Raw genomic sequence first — 21506 nt, 5'->3', positions numbered from 1 at the left:
TGTGAATTGTTATCATTAACGAGAATTTGTAAAGAAAAACTTGTTTTAAGGCCAGGCAAAGTGGCTAACGCCTGTAATCCCTAAACTTTGGGAGTCTGAGGCAGGTGGATCGCTTGAGCTCAGGAGTTTGAGACCAGCCTGGGCAACATGGTAAAACTCCGTCTCTAAAAAAATACCAAAAAATGAGCAGGGCATGGTGGCATACGCCTGTAGTCCCAGCTACTCAGGAGACTGAAGTGGGAGGATCGCTTGAGGCCCATGAGGTTGAGCTGTGATTGTGTCACTGCACTCCAGCCTGAGCAACAAAACAAGAGCCTGCCTCAAAAAAATAAAAAATAAATTGGATAAAGATTTGAAAAGGTAAGTCACCATAGTGTTTGCAGAAACAAAAAAGATTTGAAAACACATTTCACCAAGGTAGATATACAAATGGCTAATAGTACATGAAAAACTGTTAACACTGGCTGGGTACAGTGGCTCACACCTGTAATCTCAGTGCTTTGGGAGGCCAAGGTGAAAGGATCACTTGCAGCCAGGAGTTTGAGACCAGCCTGAACAACAAAGCAAGATCTCGTTGCTATAAAAATTAGCTAGGGGCCGGGCGCGGTGGCTCACGCCTATAATCCCAGCACTTTGGGAGGCTGAGACGGGCGGATCACGAGGTCGGGAGATCGAGACCATCCTGGCTTACATGGTGAAACCCCGTCTCTACTAAAAACTGCAAAAAAACTAGCCGGGCGCGGTGGCGGGCGCCTGTAGTCCCAGCTACTCAGGAGGCTGAGGCAGGAGAATGGCGTAAACCCGGGAGGCAGAGCTTGCAGTAAGCTGAGATCTGGCCACTGCACTTCAGCCTGGGTGACAGAGTGAGACTCCGTCTCAAAAAAATAAAAAATAAAAAATAATTAGCTAGGCACAGTGTTACATGCCTGTAGTCCCAGCTACTTGAGAGGCTAACACAGGAGGGTCACTTGAGCCTAGGAGCTCAAGGCTGCAGTGACCTATGATCACTGTACTGCACTCCAACATGGGTGACACAGCAAGACCTCATTTCAAATATATATTTATGTTAACATCCTTGAAACCTCAATGAGATGCCACTATGCAACTACTAGAATGATTATAATCCAAAAGACTAACAAATCAAGTGTTAGCAAGGATGTGGAGAAACTGGAACCCTTATACATTGCTGAGGAGAATGTAAAATGGTAAAGCCACTTAGGAAAACAGTTCGACAGTTCCTTGAAAAGTTAAATATGCACTTACCGTGTTAAGCATAGTTACCATATGACCTAGCAATTTCATTCCTGGATATCTACCAAAGACAAATGAAAACATGTCCACACAAAAACTTAAGAATGCTCATCATAGGCCAGGTGCGGTGGCTCAAGCCTGTAATCTCAGCACTTTGGGAGGCCAAGACGGGCGGATCACAAGGTCAGGAGATCGAGACCATCCTGGCTAACCCAGTAAAACCCCGTCTCTACTAAAAAAATACAAAAAACTAGCCATTCTCCTGCCTCAGCCTCCCAAATAGCTGGGACTATAGGGCGAGGTGGCGGGCGCCTATAGTCCCAGCTACTTGGGAGGCTGAGGCAGGAGAATGGCGTGAACCCGAAAGGCGGAGCTTGCAGTGAGCTGAGATCCGGCCACTGCACTCCAGTTTGGGTGACAGAGCGAGACTCCGTCTGAAAAAAAAAAAAAAGAATGCTCATCATAGCATAACTAATAACTCACCAAACTGGAAACAATCCAAAGTCCACCAACTAGTGAATGGATATACAAAATATGATATATCTGTTCAACAAAACACTATCCAACAACAAAAAGGAAGAAAACTATCCTGCAAAATAGATGAACCTTGAAAACATTGGTATATGGCTAAATGAAGGAAGCTGTATACAAAAAGACTACAAATGTATGATTCCATTTATACAAAATTTCAAGAAAAGGCAAACCTATAGAGACAGAAATCAGTCTTTTTTTTTTTTTTTTTTTTTTTTTTTTTGAGACAGAGTTTTGCTCTTGTTGCCCAGGCTGGAGTGCAATGGTGCGATCTCAGCTCACCGCAACCTCCGCCTCCCAGGTTCAAGCGATTCTCCTGCCTCAGCCTCCCGAGTAGCTGGGATTACAGGCATGCACCACTATGCCTGGCTAATTTTTTGTATTTTTAGTAGAGACAGGGTTTCTCCATGTTGGTCAGGCTGGTCTCGAACTGCTGACCTCAGGTAATCTGCCCGCCTCAGCCTCCCAAAGTGCTGGGACTATAGGCGTGAGCCACTGCGCCCAGCCAGTCATTTCTTAAGTGTGGGGCTGGCGCTGGGAACTGATTACAAGTGAGCATAGGAGGACTCTGTGAGGTGAATGAAATACTCTAAAATTGGATTGTGGTGCTGGTATAAATTTACCAGAAATCATTCAACTGCATTGGTACAATGTGTGATATTCATGTTATGTAAATTAAACTCTGATAAAGCTGTAAAAAAATGACAAAAGGGTAAGCTTTTTAACATCACACATTTGGAGAATTCAAAACTACTAACTGACTCATATGTCAAAGAGGAAATCATAATAATTGTAAATACTTAGAATTGAACAACAATGTATGTGGTACATAGTAAAACTTGACAGCTGCAGATAGAGGTAAAACATAAAATTTAAAGTTTTAGAAATATATGTTTTTAATTTGAGACTGGGCGCGGTGGCTCAGGCCTGTAATCCCAGCACTTTGGGAGGCCGAGATGGGTGGATCACGAGGTCAGGAGTTCGAGATCAGCCTGGCCAACACGGTGAAACCCCGTCTCTACTAAAAATACAAAAAATTAGGTGGGCGTGGTGGCGCGAGCCTGTAATCCTAGCTACTTGGGAGGCTGGAGCAGGAGAATCACTTGAACCCGGGAGGTGGAGGTTGCAGTGAGCCAAGATCACACCATTGCACTCCAGCCTGGGCAACAGACTGAGACTCCACCTCAAAAAAAAAAAAAAAAAAAAAATATATATATATATATATAGCTTGAATCATATGGAAGAGCAAATATTTGACCTAGTATTGAAGAATAAAGTCTAAACACTGTGAATTCAAAGTCTAACTTTTTAAAAATTTAAATAAACATTGCAGTGGCCAAGCACAGTGGTTCACACCTGTAATCCCAACACTCTGGGAGGCCAATGTGGGAGAATTGCTTGGGCCCAGGAGTTCAACACCAGCCTGGGCAACAGAGCAAGACCCCATCTCCCTCTTAAAAAAAAAAAAAAAAAAAAGAATATTACAGGCATGGTGGTGCATGTCTGTAGTCTCAGCTACTATGAAGGGAGACTAAAAAAAGACAGAACATTCTAAACCCATAGAAAGCAGAAAAAAAGAAATAAAGGGAAGCACAGCAATTAATGAATAAAAAATAGAAAAGAGAAAACCAACAAGCCAAAATCTAGTTTTCTGAAAAAACAACAAACCACTGGTAAGACTGATGGCAAAAGGAAAGGAGGCACAAAAACGAACTAATATTGTGAAGTAACATATAGCACAGTACTTTTTAAAATGTTATACTGTAAATTTTAGTAATTAGACAAAATGAGTAAATTCCTTTGTAAACAACCAAAACTGAAATTAACAAATTGACTAAATATGAAAATGGTAACTAACCAAAATTGACCAAACAAGAAATGGAAATCCTCTATAGTCCTATAAAGTGTAAAGGAATTGAATTAGTAATTAGGTTTTTTCAAAAATAAAAAACCAGAACTCAGAACAAAAGAGCCCACATTGCCAAGACAATCCTAAACCAAAAGAACAAAGCTGGAGACATCATGCTACCTGACTTCAAACTATACTACAAGGCTACAGTAACCAAAACAGCATGGTACTGGTACCAAAACAGAGATATAGATCAATGGAACAGAACAGAGCCCTCAAATATAATAGTACATATCTACAACCATCTGATCTTTGACAAACCTGGCAAAAATTAGAAATGGGGAAAGGATTCCCTATTTAATAAACGGTGCTGGGAAAACTGGCTAGCCATATGTAGAAAGCTGAAACTGGATCCCTTCCTTACACCTTATACAAAAATTAATTCAAGATGGATTAAAGACTTAAATGTTAGATCTAAAACCATAAAAACCCTAGAAGAAAACCTAGGCAATACCATTCAGGACATAGGCATGGGCAAGGACTTCATGTCTAAAACACCAAAAGCAATGGCAACAAAAGTCAAAACTGACAAATGGGATCTAATTAAACTAAAGAGCTTCTGCACAGCAAAAGAAACTACCATCAGAGTGAACAGGTAACCTAGAGAATGGGAGAAAATCTTTGCAATCTACTCATCTGACAAAGGGCTAATATCCAGAATCTACAAAGAACTCAAACAAATTTACAAGAAAAAAAAAAAACATCAAAAAGTGGGCAAAGGATATAAACAGACACTTCTCAAAAGAAGACATTTATACAGCCAACAGACACATGAAAAAATGCTCATCATCACTGGCCATCAGAGAAATGCAAATCAAAACCACAATGAGATACCATCTCACACCAGTTACAATGGCAATCATTAAAAAGTCAGGAAACAACAGGTGCTGGAGAGGATGTGGAGAAACAGGAACACTTTTACACTGTTGGTGGGACTGTAAACTAGTTCAACCACTGTGGAAGACAGTGTGGCAATTCCTCAAGGATCTAGAACTAGAAATACCATTTGACCCAGCCATCCTCTTACTGGGTGTATACCCAAAGGATTATAAGTCATGCTGCTATAAAGACACATGCACACATATGTTTATTGCGGCACTATTCACAATAGCAAAGACTTGGAACCAACCCAAATGTCCATCAATGATAGAATGGATTAAGAAAATGTGGCACATATACACCATGGAATACTATGCAGCCATAAAAAAGGATGAGTTCATGTCCTTTGTAGGGACATAGATGAAGCTGGAAACTATCATTCTCAGCAAACTATCACAAGGACAAAAAACCAAACACCGCGTGTTCTCACTCATAGGTGGGAATTGAACAATGAGAACAGTTGGACACAGGAAGGGGAACATCACACACTGGGGCCTGTCATGGGGTGGGGAGGGGGGGACAGATAGCATTAGGAGATATACCTGATGTAAATGATGAGTTAATGGGTGCAGCACACTAACATGACACATGTGTACATATGTAACAAACCTGCGTGTTGTGCACATGTACCCTAGAACTTAAAGTATAATAAAAAAAAAAAAAATTCCAGAGGAAGATTATTTAAATTCCATATATATGCTTCCAAAGAATACAAAAGGAAGGAATATACTCCAGCTCAGTGTATGAGAATAATCCTATTACTGATTCCAAAATCAAGTAATCGTAGTAAGAGAAAGCCCAATGTTATAAATGCAGGCATTCCAAACAAATTATTAGTAATAACACACTACATCTATAAAGTATATTATAGATAGAATTGATGGTCAGGTACAATGGCTCACATCTGTCATCTCAGCACTCTGGGAGGCCAAATTAGGAGGCCAGGAGTTCAAGACCAACTTGAGCAACATACTGAGACACTGTTTCTACAAAAAAACTAAAAAATTATCTGAGCATAGTGGTGCACATCTGTAGTCCTAGCTACTCAAGAGGCTGAGGCAGAAGGATCACATGAGCCCAGGAGACTGAGGCTGCGGCAACCTATGATTGTGCTACTACACTAGGCACCAGCCTAGGCAACAGAGCAGGACCCTGGTTCAAAAAATAATAGAATTAATCATAACCAAATTAGGTTTATCTCAGGAATCCAAGGGTGGTTTAAAATTAGAAGTCAGCCAGCTGTGGTGGTTCACACCTGTAATTCCAACACTTTGAGAGGCCGAGGCAGGAGAATTGCGTGGGCCCAGGCGTTCAAGAATGGCCTGGGCAATATAGCAAGACCTCAACTCTACAAAAAATTTAAAAATTAGCTGGCATGGTGGTGCACGCCTGTAGTCCCAGCTACTTGGAAAGCTGAGGAGGGAGGATTACTTGAACCCAAGAATCAGAGGTTGCAGTGAGTACGTCACTGCACTCCAGCCTGGGTGACATAGCAAAACTCTGTCTCAAAAAATAAATAAATAATAATGAAATAAAATAAAATTAGAAGTCTCAGCTGGGTGCAGTGGCTCATGCTTGCAATCCCAGCCCTTTGGGAGGCCAAGGTGGGAGGTTCACTTGAAGCCAGGAGTTTGAGACCAGCCTGGGCAACACAGCAAGACTCTATCCCTACCAAAAATAACAATTAGCTGGGCATGGTGGCACATGCCCGTAGTCCCAGCCACTTGGGAGGTTGAGGTGGAAGGATTGCTTGAACCCAGGAGTTTGAGGTTGCAGTGAGCTAATTGTGCCACTGCACTCTGCGGCCCAGGCAACAGGGAGAGACCTTGTCTCAAAAATAATAATTTAAATAAAATTAGAAGTCTCTTGATGTAATTCATCACAGATTGGTTAAAGGATAAAAAAATGTTATCTGAATAAATGCAGTAGAAGCATTGTTAGAAACTCTTAACAGTCTAGACATAGAAGGAAATTTCCTTAACCTAATTAAGGTTATTGACCTCTAAACTACTGCAAACATCATTACAGTAAAACATTCATTTAAAGTTAGAAACAATTTCTCCACTTGTATTCAGTATTGTAGAAGTCCAACCAAGTGTGTTAATACTAGAAAAAGATATGCACACAACTTACAAAGGAAATAACAAAATATTCATTAGTCACAGATGATGTAATTAAAATAGGCTCTAAAATCCATTGGAATTAACAGAGTTTAGTAATACAGCCAGTATAAGACCATATGCAAAATCTATTCCATTTCTATACACTAGCAGTAATTTTAAAACAGCCTCCCAAAGTGCTGGGATGACACACAAGGATGACTATAACTAAAAAGTTAGACAATAACAAGCCTTGATGAGAATGTGAAGAGTTTGGAACCCTCATACTTTGCTAGTGGGAATATACAAAGGCACATCTGACCAGGCATGGTGGCTCACACCTGTAATCCTAGTACTTTGGGAGGCCGAGGTGGGTGGATCACTTGAAGTCAGGAGTTCAAGAACAGCCTGGTCAACATGGTGAAACCCCATCTCTACTAAAACTACAAAAATTAGCTGGGCATAATGGTGAGTGCTCAGGAGTCTGAGGCAGGAGGATCGCTTGAACCCGGGAGGCAGAGTTTGCAGTGAGCCGAGATCACGCCTCTGCACCGCAGCCTGGGCGACAGAGCGAGATGCCATCTCAAAAATTTAAAAAAAAAAAAAAAATTAGCCAGGTGCGGTGTTGCACACCTGTAATCCCAGTTACTTGGGAGGCTGAGGCACAGGAGTGGCTGGAACCCAGGAGGCAGAGGTTGCAGTGAGCCGAGATCACATCACTGCACTCCAGCCTGGGCAATAGATCAAGACCCTGTCTCAAAAACAAACAAACATTTAGGTAAACATTCTTCTACAATCTTCCTAGGCATACATACATATTCATACACATATATATGAATATATTTTTACATAATTATTGAATCAGTCACTTTGGAAAGAAAACTTACAAAATGTTGGTTATAAAACACCAACATTTAAATCACTGTAAAAATGTCTGTGCTCCAAGATAACTTACTGGTATTTTTTAACAGGTAACGTTACAAATATTTTACAAGACGCAGAAGTGCATTATATTTCTCGAGAGATGTGTAATTCTGAGAGGAGTTATGGGGGAATAATTCCCAACACTTCATTTTGTGCAGGTGATGAAGATGGAGCTTTTGATACTTGCAGGGTAAGACCAAGTAATTTTCCTTTAAAATATTTTCTGAAGCCAGAAGCGAACTTGTCAAACAAGGCCTTTGATAACTTTCTGGTGGTCTTAATTATCAGGCCTAAAAATACTAAATTATTTTTTCTCCTTTTTAACTATTTCAACAATCCAAATCTTCTTGGTTCTTGATTCCATGGTTTCTCCTATCATCGGGGTCAGCCTTAGGCAGAATTTACCTTGAATCCTTTTTTTAAATCATTAACTTTCAGATATAATTCACCTACTTAAAAGTGTACAGCTTTTTTTTTTTTTTTTTAAATAGTCTCACTTTGTCACCCATGCTGGAGTGCAGTGACACAATCTTTGTTCACTGCAACCTCTGCCTCCCAGGTTCAAGCGATTCTCATTCCTCAGCCTCCTAGGTAACTGGAATGACAGGCGCACATCACCATGCCTGGCTATTTGTTTTCGTATTTTCAGTAAAGATGGGGCTTCACCTTGTTGACCAGGCTGGTCCCGAACTCCTGACCTCAAGTGATCTGCCCACCTTGGCCTCCCAAAGTGCTGGGATTACAGGCGTAAGCCACTGCGCCCAGCCTGTTACTGTCTTTTTTATTATAATACATCCTTGTGGGTGTGAAGTGCTATCTCATAGTGATTTTAATTTGCATTTTCTTAATGACTAATGATGTTGAGCATTTTTGCATGTATTTATTAGCCATTCATATGGCTTTACAGAATGTCTATTGGATCCCTTCCTCATTTTTAAATTTTTTTTTTTTTTTTTTTTTTTTTTTTTTTTTTTTTTTTTGAGACGGAGTCTCGCTGTTTCGCCCAGGCTGGAGTGCAGTGGCGCGATCTCGCTCACTGCAAACTCCGCCTCCCGGGTTCCCGCCATTCTCCCGCCTCAGCCTCCGAGTAGCTGGGACTACAGGCGCCCGCCACCGCGCCCGGCTAGTTTTTTGTATTTTTAGTAGAGACGGGGTTTCACCGTGTTAGCCAGGAGGGTCTCGATCTCCTGACCTCGTGATCCACCCGCCTCGGCCTCCCAAAGTGCTGGGATTACAGCTTGAGCCACCGCGCCCGGCCTCCTCATTTTTAAATTGAGTTGTCTTTTTATCACTGAGTTATAAACCTTTTTCATATATTCTGGATACAAGTCCCTTACCAGATGTACAATGTACAAAATTTTTCTCCCATTCTGTAGACTGTTTTTTCACTTTTCTGAGGTTATCATTTGCAGCACAAATGTTAATTTTGTAAAGAAGTACAAGTGATCCATTTTTTGTTTTGTCTCATGCTTTTTTACTCTTCCTTTATTCCTCTTTTCTTATTTCCAAATCTACTAGTCCTTCACTCCTGAGTACCCCACGCTCTCACCTTTTCCTACTCATTCTCTTTTCTGCAATCTAAAGTTTATCTTTCCTGTGTCCTTTTCCTTAAAAATCTTGCTGAGTAGGCCGGGCGCGGTGGCTCAAGCCTGTAATCCCAGCACTTTGGGAGGCCGAGACGGGCGGATCACGAGGTCAGGAGATCAAGACCATCCTGGCTAACACGGTGAAACCCCGTCTCTACTAAAAATACAAAAACTAGCCGGGCGAGGTGGCGGGCGCCTGTAGTCCCAGCTACTCGGGAGGCTGAGGCAGGAGAATGGCGTGAACCCGGGAGGCGGAGCTTGCAGTGAGCTGAGATCTGGCCACTGCACTCCAGTCCGGGCGACAGAGCGAGACTCCGCCTCAAAAAAAAAAAAAAAAAAAAAAATCTTGCTGAGTAAAATAGTAAAGAATCCATTCTAATTGGATTGCATTCCTAGGCCAAACATCCTCCTCATCAAAAAATAATTATTCAATGCCTGCCTTGTATAGAGAATTGGAAACAGCTATCTCAGTGTCCTTGTTTTGAGTGCATTAACAGGCCTTAGTAACAGTGTTGGGTGCATTCATAATTTTGTATAGACTATGAAAGTGACCTGTCATTTATAATACTACTGAGAGGCTTTGCCATTTATACTTATTTTGCTGCACTAGCCATTGTCAACACTTAGAAACTTGTCATCTCTTGCAAGATGCCAGTTTACTCCTCTCCCTGGCAAGCAAACCACACACATGCCTAAAAGAATCCTTCATACATCTTAGAGTTATACTATCCACACACAGTATTAAGCAAGAGAATATTCTAATAATAGACAGTTTTTACAATATTTTGCACACTTCCTAAATTATATTCCCCTGAGTAATTGTATTTAAAAATCCAAACAATTTGATTTATAGTATTCTGGCTCAAAAGTGGGCAGATGAGATGTTTATCTACCAGCTGTATGATTCCTCCAAATACCTGGGAAAAACTGAATTCCTCCTGTTTGAGTTGGAAGATTAAGTTCAAAATCTATGATCTTTATAAGTTGGGGGTATATTGAAAACATGTATTTATATAAATGTATGTCTGATATAAATAATTTATTACAGAATTACTGTTGCTTGAAGAATACTACAAGTAACAAACACTATTTTGGGACTTTTTTGACAGGGTGACAGTGGTGGACCATTAATGTGCTACTTACCAGAATATAAAAGATTTTTTGTAATGGGAATTACCAGTTACGGACATGGCTGTGGTCGAAGAGGTTTTCCTGGTATCTATATTGGGCCATCCTTCTACCAAAAGTGGCTGACAGAGCACTTCTTCCATGCAAGCACTCAAGGCATACTTACTATAAATATTTTACATGGCCAGATCCTTATAGCTTTATGTTTTGTCATCTTACTAGCAACAACATAAAGACATTCTGAAGGCTTTCATATCTTTATTTTGCATTGTGCCCCTTTCTATGTTCTACATAATGAAAATCATTTACTCTTTTAGCAATTAATTGCCTACATAGAGTTCTCATGTCAACATCTTATGGGCTATAACTATGGTGACAGATATACCACTGTAATTTTGGCACTGAGTCACATGCTTCCTTGAAATATCTTGATTATTTTATAATCATAATTCTGTATCTGGAATACTCATAGAGTTTGTACAAAATATTCAGTTAAACATATATTTTATGTGTATAAATGCCAAATAATAGTTTATAATTAAAATGAAAGCTGTTATTTGGTTAATCAAAACTCTTTCCTTCTTAGATTTGATTCTAAAACATGTTTGTATGATTTTTTTGAATTATAATCTTGGTTCCAATTCTCAAAGTATATTTAGAGAAACAAGTATTTACCTGTTATTTAAATTCGAATTAAAACCATTTATTTAATATCAGCACTTCATTTCCTCTGCCAACAGAGAACTATGGTATACACACCCCCAAATAATTTACTTTTTATTTAGAAATTTATGACTTTTTTCCAGCATTATAACCTACTTTCTAAACTTGAAAGTATTTTCTTGAAGCCCGCGCTAAAACTGTGTATCCCATCGGGCCTCTGAATCAACTGTGAGAAGCAGCTAGAAAGCGCGCCAGGTAAAAAGGGTCACCAGCCCGGGGTAAACCTTGCGATCACTAATGTATACAATGAATGAAAAGAAATAAAAGAAATGAGGGCCAGGCATGGTGGCTCTCACCTGTAATCCCAGCACTTTGGGAGGCCGAGGTGGGCAGATCACTTGAGGTCAGGAGTTCAAGACCAGCTTGGCCCACATGGTAAAACCCTGTCTCTACTAACAATGCAAAAATTAGCTGGGTGTGGTGGTACATGCCTGTAATCCCAGCTACTCGGGAGGCTGAGGCACGAGAATTGCTTGAACCTGGGAGGTGGAGGTTGCAGTGACCCGAGATCACGCCATTGTAGCTTGAGCGACAGAACTGGACTCTGTCTCATACACATACAAAAAAAATGAAACAAAAGAAAAGGGTGATTGAATTGTATGTACTATTAGTCGACTCTCATTTCCCTTGAACTAAGGAGAATCCATTAGCAAAGGAGAAATAGTTATTTTCTTATCCTTTTTACATTCAACCCATCCAAAACCAAGTGTTCTTTGTAGTTGTTTTGTGTCAGCCTAATTTCAGGATTTAAATGAAATTAAGCATGAATATGCCATGTATTAATTTTCTTCATTATTGGTTTGACACTGGGATCATTGTTTATTGGTTTAATATTGGGTTCATGTTGTTTAATATTAACATTTAATATTGGGTTAATATTGTTAATATTGGGGTATTGTTTATTGGCTTAATATTGGGGTCATCTATCCCACTCAAGGAATAGATGACTATGCTTTTTATAGACTAAGCAACACTGATGGAATGTTGGTTGTTTTTTCTTGAAAGAGCTCCTAGCTTATCCATCAACAAGGTCTCATAGATGGTAATGCTTATATAGCAATTAACATGGTGCACCAGTCTTTTCCTATTTATACTACCTGAATATCACTCAGATTCGCTTGATAGCTCTGAAGGTTAATAAAAAGAAATTTTTCTAAAAGGTACTGCCAGTATTAGAGGAGAAACCTTTGCTTTTCACTTTAAAGGCATCTTCTCATTACTCTTTAGGTTTGCATTTCCTATCTATGTATTTATTTTGGAGGTGGAGTCTCTCCATTGCCCAGGCTAGAGTGCAGTGGCACAATCATTGCTCCCTGAAGCTTCAATCTCCTGGGTTCAAGCAACCCTCCCACCCCAGCCTCCTGCATAGCTGAGACTACAGGCGCACCCCACCACATCCACCCCAGCCTCCTGCATAGCTGAGACTACAGGCGCACCCCACCACATCCAACTGTTTTGTAGTTTTTGTAGAGACAGGGTTTTACCATGTTGCCTAGGCCAGTCTTGAACTCCTGGACTCAAGTGATCTGCCCACCTCAGCCACCCAAAGTACTGGGATTACAGGGGTGAGCCACCTCTCCCAGCCTCGGTTTACAATTCTATTTTTTTTTTTTCCTCCTTTTAATTCTAATCTCATGACAGCTTAGGTTACATTTCTGTTTATTTATTTATTTATTTATTTTTATTTTTTTATTTTTGAGACGGAGTCTCGCTCTGTCGCCCAGGCTGGAGTGCAGTGGCTGGATGTCGGCTCACTGCAAGCTCCGCCTCCCGGGTTTACGCCATTCTCCTGCCTCAGCCTTCCGAGTAGCTGGGACTACAGGCGCCTGCCAACTCGCCCGGCTAGTTTTTTTGTATTTTTTAGTAGAGACGGGTTTCAACGTGTTAGCCAGGATGGTCTCTATCTCCTGATCTCGTGATCAGTCTCGGCCTCCCAAAGTGCTGGGATTACAGGCTTGAGCCACCGCGCCCGGCGGCAAGGTTACATTTCTGATCAGGTGAGACCTATTATCTGCTATTTGTCTTTTTGCCCAGCTTAGTTTACTATGTCAGCCAGCTGGAATCCAATTATAAAGTTTCTCTCTATCACAAGAAACTATCAGAGTGTAAACTTTGGAAATCTAAGATAGACTTTGTTTCAACTTTTGTTTTAATATTGTGTCTTTTTTTTTTTTTAAGAAGCTCTGTCACTCAGGCTGCCTAGAGTGCTGTGGCATGATCATAGCTCACTCCTGGGCTCAAGCAATCCTCTGGCCTCAGCCTCCCAAGTAGCTAGGACTATAGGGCCCAGACCACCATGCTCAACTAATATTTAAATTTTTCATAGAGATGGAGTCTCACTATATTGACCAGGCTGGTCTTAAACTCCTGGCCTCCAGCCATCCTCCTACCTCAGCCTCCCAAGGTTCTGGAATAACACATGTGCACCAACTTGCCTGGCCTTTGTTTCCATTTTTACTCTGTTATTTAGTATCTATAAAAGTTTAGATGATTATTAATACCATTTACAACATTGTTGTGATGATTACAAAAGTTGAGTATATGACGTTCTTAACATTTGAAAGATGCAGTAACTGGTTTCTATTATTATATTAATATCCCATCCATCATTCACACACTCTTTCTCATTACATAGATCATTATCCTATTGGATGTCTCATATATCATCCCTCAAAATTACTGAAACAAAGGATCCTTTTCTGCTTGTAAATTCACATTTTAAAATATGCTATTTTTACAAAATAATTTTTATAATTCCCCAAATATGATATCCTTATTATTTAAACTGAGAAAGGGCCAAGCATGGTGGCTCATGCCTATAATCCCAGCACTTTGGGAGGCCAAGGCAAGCAGACTTGCCTTGAGTTTGAGACTCCTGGGTGAAACCTCGTCTCTACAAAAAATGCAAAAATTAGTCAGGCGTGGTGGCATGTGCCTATAGTCCTATCTACCTGGGAGGCTGAGGTAGGAGAATCACCTGAGCCCAGGAGGTCAAGGCTGCAGTGAGCCGTGATCACACCACTACGCTCCAGCCTGGGCAACAGAGTGAGAAACTGTCTCAAAAATAAATACACACATACACACACACATAAATACATAAATAAAATTGAGAAAGCACAGACAAGTAGAAAGAAAATGATCAGCTGAGCGTGGTGGCTCACCCCTGTAATCCTTGGGAGGCTGAGGTGGGGGCAGATTGCTTGAGCCCAGGAGTTCGAGACCAGCCTGGGAAACATGGCAAAATCCCATCTCTAGAAAAAGAATGTAAAAATTAGCCGGGTGTGGTGGTATGCCTGTAGTCCCAGTTACTGGGGAGGCTAAGGTGGGAGGAGGCTTGAGCCCAGGAGGTAGACGTTGCAGTGAGCTGGGATCATGCCACTGCACTCCAGCCTGGGTGACAGAGTCAGATCCTGTCTCAAAAAAGAAATGAAAAGAAAATCATCCATAACCCTATTATGTAAAGACAGCTGCCATGAAATCCTACCTTTTTAAGTTAATATAATGGGTATTTTTACAAACTTTTATTAAACATTATTTTACCCCAACTATTTTGAAAAATTTCAAACCTATTGAAAGTTGAAAAATAGTACTATGATTACATGTATATACTTTACCTTTTTCCCCCAAATATTAACATTTTGCCCTGTTTACACTCATGCTCTCTCTCCAAACACAAACACACACAGACTTACACAGACATATTATACACACAGAAACTCACTCTCTTTTGTTTTCTGGTTGAAAAATTTGAAAGTAAATTGCTGGCATCATGTTACTTCATCTCTAATACTTCAGCATGTATCTTGTAAGAACAATAACCTAATCACAACACCATGATTACACCAAATAAATTTAACACAGTTTTTTTTTTTGTTTTTTTTTTTTGAGTCTCGCTCTTTTTTTTTTTTTTTTTGAGACGGAGTCTCGCTGTGTCGCCCAGGCTGGAGTGCAGTGGCGTGATCTCAGCTCACTGCAAGCTCCGCCTCCCGGGTTCACGCCATTCTCCCGCCTCAGCCTCAGAGTAGCTGGAACTACAGGCGCCCGCCACCACGCCCGGCTAATTGTTTGTATTTTTAGTAGAGACAGGGTTTCACCATGTTAGCCAGGATGGTCTCGATCTCCTGACCTCGTGATCCGCCCACCTCGGCTCCCAAAGTGCTGGGATTACAGGCGTGAGCCACCGCGCCTGGCGAGTCTCGCTCTTTCCCCCAGGCTGGAGTCCAGTGGCGCGATCTCGGCTCACTGCAACCTGCGCTCCTGGGTTCACGCCATTCTCCTGCCTCAGCCTCCTGAGTAACTGGCGTCAGCCACCATGACCGGCTAATTTTGTTTGTATTTTTAGTAGAGACGGGGTTTCACTGTGTTAGCCAGGATGGTCTCGATCTCCTGACCTCGTGATCTGCCCACCTCGGCCTCCCAAAGTGCTGGGATTACAGACATGAGCCACCACGCCCAGTCAGATTTGCTCTATTTTATAAATTGTCACTCATTTCTTTGGTTTATTAATCTATTGCATAGATATTCCATTATTTTATATTGTTTCATTCTGATTATAAAAGTACAGCATATGTTCACTGTAAAGAAAAAGCACAACTATCACAGGAACTATTTGGGCTGCTATAACAAAATATAACAAACTGGCGGCTTATAAACAACAGAAATTTATTTCTCACAGTTGTGGAAGCTGGGCAAGGCGCCAGCTGTTTCGGTATCTTCTGAGGTCCCACTTCCGCCTTCACAAAAGGCATCTTCAAACTGTCCTCACGTGGCAGAAGGGGCCAGGCCACTCTCTGGGGCCACTTTATAAAGCAACACTAATCCCATTCAGGGGGGCTCCATTCTCATAATCAAATCACCTCTCAAAGGCCCCACCTCCTAACAGCATTACATTGATGATTAGCGTTCCAACATGAATTTTAGGTGGCCACAAACATTCAAATCATCATACTTTTTAAGTACAATTTTAGGAATTAAGTCAAAACCACAGACTGAACATGTTCTAACCACATTCCTGTTCCACATTCCTAAGATGAGAGTAATTATATTTATTTTAAAATAAGTAATAGTATTTCCTAAATCTGTCCACTGGAAAGGCCTAGATGCAATGAACAACCAATAATAACATGTACCCTAGCACCCAGATTTTAGTCTCTCAACATCATTCCCCTATAAAAGGATCCAAGACTCCTTAGAGATATGAATGATTTCAGGTCTGGGGCAGGAAATATATGGGATAAATCTCAGATAAATCTTTGATAACATGGAAGTTATCAAAGACTAGATAGTCAAACTGCTTTAAAAATATTGAAAACAGTCACTAGAAGGGAGGGGAAACAAATTACATATTATGATATAATGATATTATTGATTGACTTCTCATCAGACACAATGGCAACTAGAAAAAATCTGAGTGACCACCAGGCACCGTGGCTCACGCCTGTAATCCCAGCACTTTGGGAGGCCGAGGTGAGCGGATCACAAGGTCAAGAGTTTGAGACCAGCCTGACCAACATGGTGAAACCCTGTCTCTACTAAAAATACAAAAATTAGCCAAGCGTGGTGGAGGGTGCCTGTAATCCCAGCTACTCAGGAGGCTGAGGCAGTAGAATGGCTTGAACCCAGGAGGCAGAGGTTGCAGTGAGCCCAGATTGTGCCACTGCACTCCAGCCTGGGTGACAAAGCAAAGACTCTGTCTCAAAAAAAAAAAAAAAAAAAACCTCTGAGTGACATATTCAAAGTGCTAAAAGAGAAAAAAACAATTGTTAACACAAAACTCTATATCCAAAAAAATTACTCTCCAAAAAAATCAAGGTGAACAAAGACATTTTCAGATAAATGAAAACTGAGAGAATTAACTGCCAGCAGACCTGCATTATACAAAATGCCGAAGGAAGTTTTTCAGACTGAAGGGAAAGGACACAGGGTGGCAACTTGCATCCACAGGAAGGAATATGACATGAGAAATCTTAGTGGGTAAATATAAAGTACTCTATTTCTTTTCTTCTCTTAAATTATTTAAAATACCTATGACTAAAGTAAAAATTATGACACTATATTGTTGAGTTATAACATCTGAAGATGTAAAACGTATAACAAGGATAGAATAAATGAAATTATATTATTTCAAGGTTCTGTTATGTAAAATAATTTCATATTAATGATTAGATAATAAATTCAGATGTATGTTGTAACCTCTAGCAATCAGTAAAAATAAATAAGATGTAGCTGAAGACCGAGTATTTGATAGCACAACAGGGTGACTATAGTCAAAATAATTTAATTGTATCTTTTACAATAACTAAAGGAATACAACTGGATTGTTTATAACACAAAGGATAAATGCTTGAGAGGATGGACACCCCATTTTCCACAATGCAAGTCTGTATCAAAGTATCTCATGTACTCCATAAACATATATACCTACTGTGTACTCACAAAAATTACAAAGGATGGGCCGGGCGCGGTGGCTCAAGCCTGTAATCCCAGCACTTTGGGAGGCCGAGACGGGCGGATCACGAGGTCAGGAGATCGAGACCATCCTGGCTAACACGGTGAAACCCCGTCTCTACTAAAAAATACAAAAAACTAGCTGGGCGCAGTGGCGGGCGCCTGTAGTCCCAGCTACCGGGAGGCTGAGGCAGGAGAATGGCGTGAACCTGGGAGGCGGAGCTTGCAGTGAGCTGAGATCCGGCCACTGCACTTCCAGCCTGGGCGACAGAGCAAGACTCCGTCTCAAAAAAAAAAAAAAAAAAAAAAAATTACAAAGGATGTAGTTAAAACACCAATTGAGATATTAAAATGAAATGCTACAAATAATACCAAAAATAAGCACAAAAGGGAAATAAAAGCAGATGAGTCAAACAGAAAAGCAAATAGCAAAATGAAGACTTAAATCTAAGCATGTGAATAATCAAATTAAATATAATGGATCAAACATTTCCAAAAAGGTGGTAATTAACACCCACATCATAGCAACAAAAGTAAATACAGATTAATCAAACTACATCAAAATTAAACACTTCTGTTCATCAAAGGATACATTCAACAAAGTGAAAACCTACAAAATGGGAGAAAATATTTGCAAGTAATATATTTGATAAAGAGTGAATATACAAAATATATATTTTTAAAAGTTCTACAACAATAAAAAAACTGAGTTTCAAATAAACAAAAACCAAAATAGACATTTCTCCAAATAAGATGTACAAATGGCTAGTAAGCACAAAAACAGGTGTTCAATATCATTAACCACTGGGAAAATGAAAATCAAAACCACAATGAGAATATAACCTCACATCCATTAGGATGGCTAATAATATCAAAGAAACAAAATAACAAACGCTGATGATGATGTGGGGAAATTGGAACTCTTATGCACTGTTGGTTGGAATGCAAAGTGGTGCAGCTGCTGTGGAAAACTGCATGGCAGTTCCCAGAAAAATTAAAAATAGAATTACCATATGATCCAGCAATTCCACTTCTTTTGACACACAGCCAAAATAACTGAAAGCAGCATCTCAAAGAGATATTTGCACACCAACATTCATGGCAGCATTATTCACAATAGCCAAAAGATGGACACAACCCAAGTGTCCAACAATGGATTAATGGACAAACAAAACATGGGATATATGGACAATGGAATATTATTCAGCCTTAAAAAGTAAGAAAATCCTGTCACATGCTACAAACTGGATGAATCTTGAGGGCATTATATTAAATTAAATAAGCCAGTCACAAATGAACAAATACAGTATGACTCTACTTATATGAGGATCTGGGAAAGTCAAATTCATAGAGATAGAAAGCACGGTAGTTGTCAGGTGCTGGGGTGGGTGCGAATGGGGAATTATTGTTTAATAGATACAGAGTTTCAGTTTTGTAAGGTGAAAGAGTTCTGTGAATGAATGGTTAGTATGATGACGTGAATGTACTTAATGTCACTGAACTGTACACTTAAAAATGGTTAAGATGGTAAATTTTATGTGCATTTTACTACATTATTTTTAAAGTTTTTTTTAATCCAGTAATTACCAGATGATATAAAAAACAAGAACCAGACCAGGCACAGTGATTCACTCCTGTAATCCCAGCATTTTGGGAGGCCGAGGCAGGTGGATGATTTAAAGTCGGGAGTTTGAGACCTGACTGGCCAACATGGTGAAACCTTGTCTCTACTAAAAATACAAAAATTAGCTGGGTGTGATGGTGCACACCTGTAATCCCAGATACCCAGGAGGCTGAGGCACAAGAATCCAGGAGGTGGAGGATACAGCAGGCCGAGATCGCACCATTGCACTCCAGCCTGGGCAACAAAGTGAGACTCTGTCTCAAAAACAAACAAAAAACACAAACCAATCACATATGCTGTCTACAAGACATATTTTAAACATAAAAACACAAATAGGTTGAATTTTAAAAGTTGGAAAGTGTAAGCATAATAAAGTATAAAGAGTGGCTAAGTGCATATCAGACAAAATAGACTTCAGGACACAGAAGATCACTAAAGACAAAGAGGGACACTTCATAATAATAAAAAGATGGCCGGGCGCGGTGGCTCAAGCCTGTAATCCCAGCACTTTGGGAGGCCGAGACGGGCGGATCACGAGGTCAGGAGATCGAGACCATCCTGGCTAACCCGGTGAAACCCCGTCTCTACTAAAAAGTACAAAAACTAGCTGGTTGAGGTGGCGGGCACCTGTAGTCCCAGCTACTCGGGAGGCTGAGGCAGGAGAATGGCGTGAACCCGGGAGGTGGAGCTTGCAGTGAGCTGAGATCCGGCCACTGCACTCCAGCCTGGGCGACAGAGCAAGACTCCATCTCAAAAATAATAATAATAATAATACAAAGATGAATATATCAGGCAACTATGAACATATAAATATACTCATGCCTACTAACAGAGCCTCGAAATACACAAAGCAAAAATGGAAATAACTCAAAGGAGAAACAAACTCACACTCTATAAATAATTACTGATATGTCACCTCTCTCAGTAACTGATAAATTAATAGGGATACAGAAGATCTGAATGACACTATCAATTACCTTAACCTAATTCACATTTAATTCATACTGCACACACAAACAACAGATATACAACTGGCCCAAAAGGTGCACAAAAAGATGCTCAACACCATTCACTTTAGAGGAATCAATATATAAAAATTACATCCAGGTGAAATTCAGGTTACAAATATGAGATAAACACAAAATAACAATATACTTCTGGCTTAACAACTAAATCACATTTAACAACCTCTTTTTAAAAATCTTACTCTATATATCTTTTTAAGAGCCAGGGTCTTGCTATGTTGTCCAGACTGGTCTTGAACTCCCACCCTCAGGCAATCCTCCAGCCTTGGATTCCCAAAGTGCTGGGATTGCAGGCATGAGCCACCATGCCTGGCCCTAACAACTTCTGAATAGAATTATTTTCAAGTTTGAGCCCAGGAGTTTGAGACCAACCTGGGCCATATAGTGAGAGACCATCTCCATTAAAAAAAAAGAAAAAAGAAAAAAAAAATAAAGAAAAAGAATTACTTTCAAGAGTACATGGACCATGTCCCAAAAAAGACTACTCTGCACCATAAAACAAGTCTCAATTTCAAATGACTAAAACCTTACACAGCATGTTCTGTGATGAACACAGAATTAAACTAAACATACACAGTATATTCTGTGATGAAAACAGAATTAAAAGTAAATTAAAATATCTATCAGTAGATACTTATGAAACCCCAAATACTTAAACAACTTCTAAGTAGCCCATAAGTCAAATAAAAAAAATCACAAGAGAATTCAGAAAATATTTTAAATTGAATGAAAATGAAAATACAGCACATCAAACTATCCACCTAAAACAGTGCTGTAAGAAATTTGTAGCTTCAAATTCTTACCTTAAAACAGAGGAAAAGGATAATATTAATAATCATAGCTTTCACTTCAATAAGGTAAAAGAAGACCAAATTAAACTCAATGAAAATAGAAGGAAAAAAATAATAAAATAGAAGGACAAACACTCAAGGAAAATCAATGACACCAAGTCTAGTTCTAGATCAATAAAACTGGCCAGGCGCCATAGCTCACGCCTGTAATCCTAGCCCTTTGGGAGGCTAAGGCTCGTAGATCCCTTGAGCCCAGAAGTTTGAGACTAGCCCTGGCAATGTGGTGAAACCTCATCTCTACAAAAAATACAAAAATTAGCCAGGTATGGTGGTGAACACCTCTGGTCCCAGCTATTTGGGAGGCTGAGGTGGGAGGATCACCTGACCCCGGGAGGTCAAGGCTGTAGTAAGCCATGATTGTGCCACTGAACTCTAGCCCAGGTGACAGAAAAAAAAAAAAAAAAAAATCAATAAAATTGATAAACCAGCTAAACTGACAGAAAAAAGAGGCAAGCTATCAATATCAGTATTTAAGAGGGGACACTCTGCATATCCCGCAGACGTTAAAAGGAAAATAAGAGACTGTTAT

At 40.1% G+C, this 21506-nt stretch overlaps 1 protein-coding gene across 1 annotated transcript in view; it reads left to right on the top strand.

Moving 5' to 3' along the window:
• The window catches only part of TMPRSS12 (transmembrane serine protease 12), a 47334-nt gene extending 36427 nt beyond the window's left edge, over positions 1–10907 (top strand). The window contains exons 4-5 of the mRNA XM_033222083.1: positions 7641–7783; positions 10289–10907. Of these exons, the coding sequence (XP_033077974.1) occupies positions 7641–7783; positions 10289–10540 (395 nt within the window). The 3' untranslated portion in view covers positions 10541–10907. The remainder of the gene's footprint in view (positions 1–7640; positions 7784–10288) is intronic.
• Positions 10908–21506: the final 10599 nt, after the last annotated feature.

Source organism: Trachypithecus francoisi, unplaced genomic scaffold, assembly GCF_009764315.1.
Source record: "Trachypithecus francoisi isolate TF-2019V2 unplaced genomic scaffold, Tfra_2.0 Lachesis_group11, whole genome shotgun sequence".
Classification (NCBI taxonomy): Eukaryota; Metazoa; Chordata; class Mammalia; order Primates; family Cercopithecidae; genus Trachypithecus; species Trachypithecus francoisi.
Note: the sequence above shows the minus strand (reverse complement) of the source record. Positions and strands in the feature narration are given on the sequence as shown.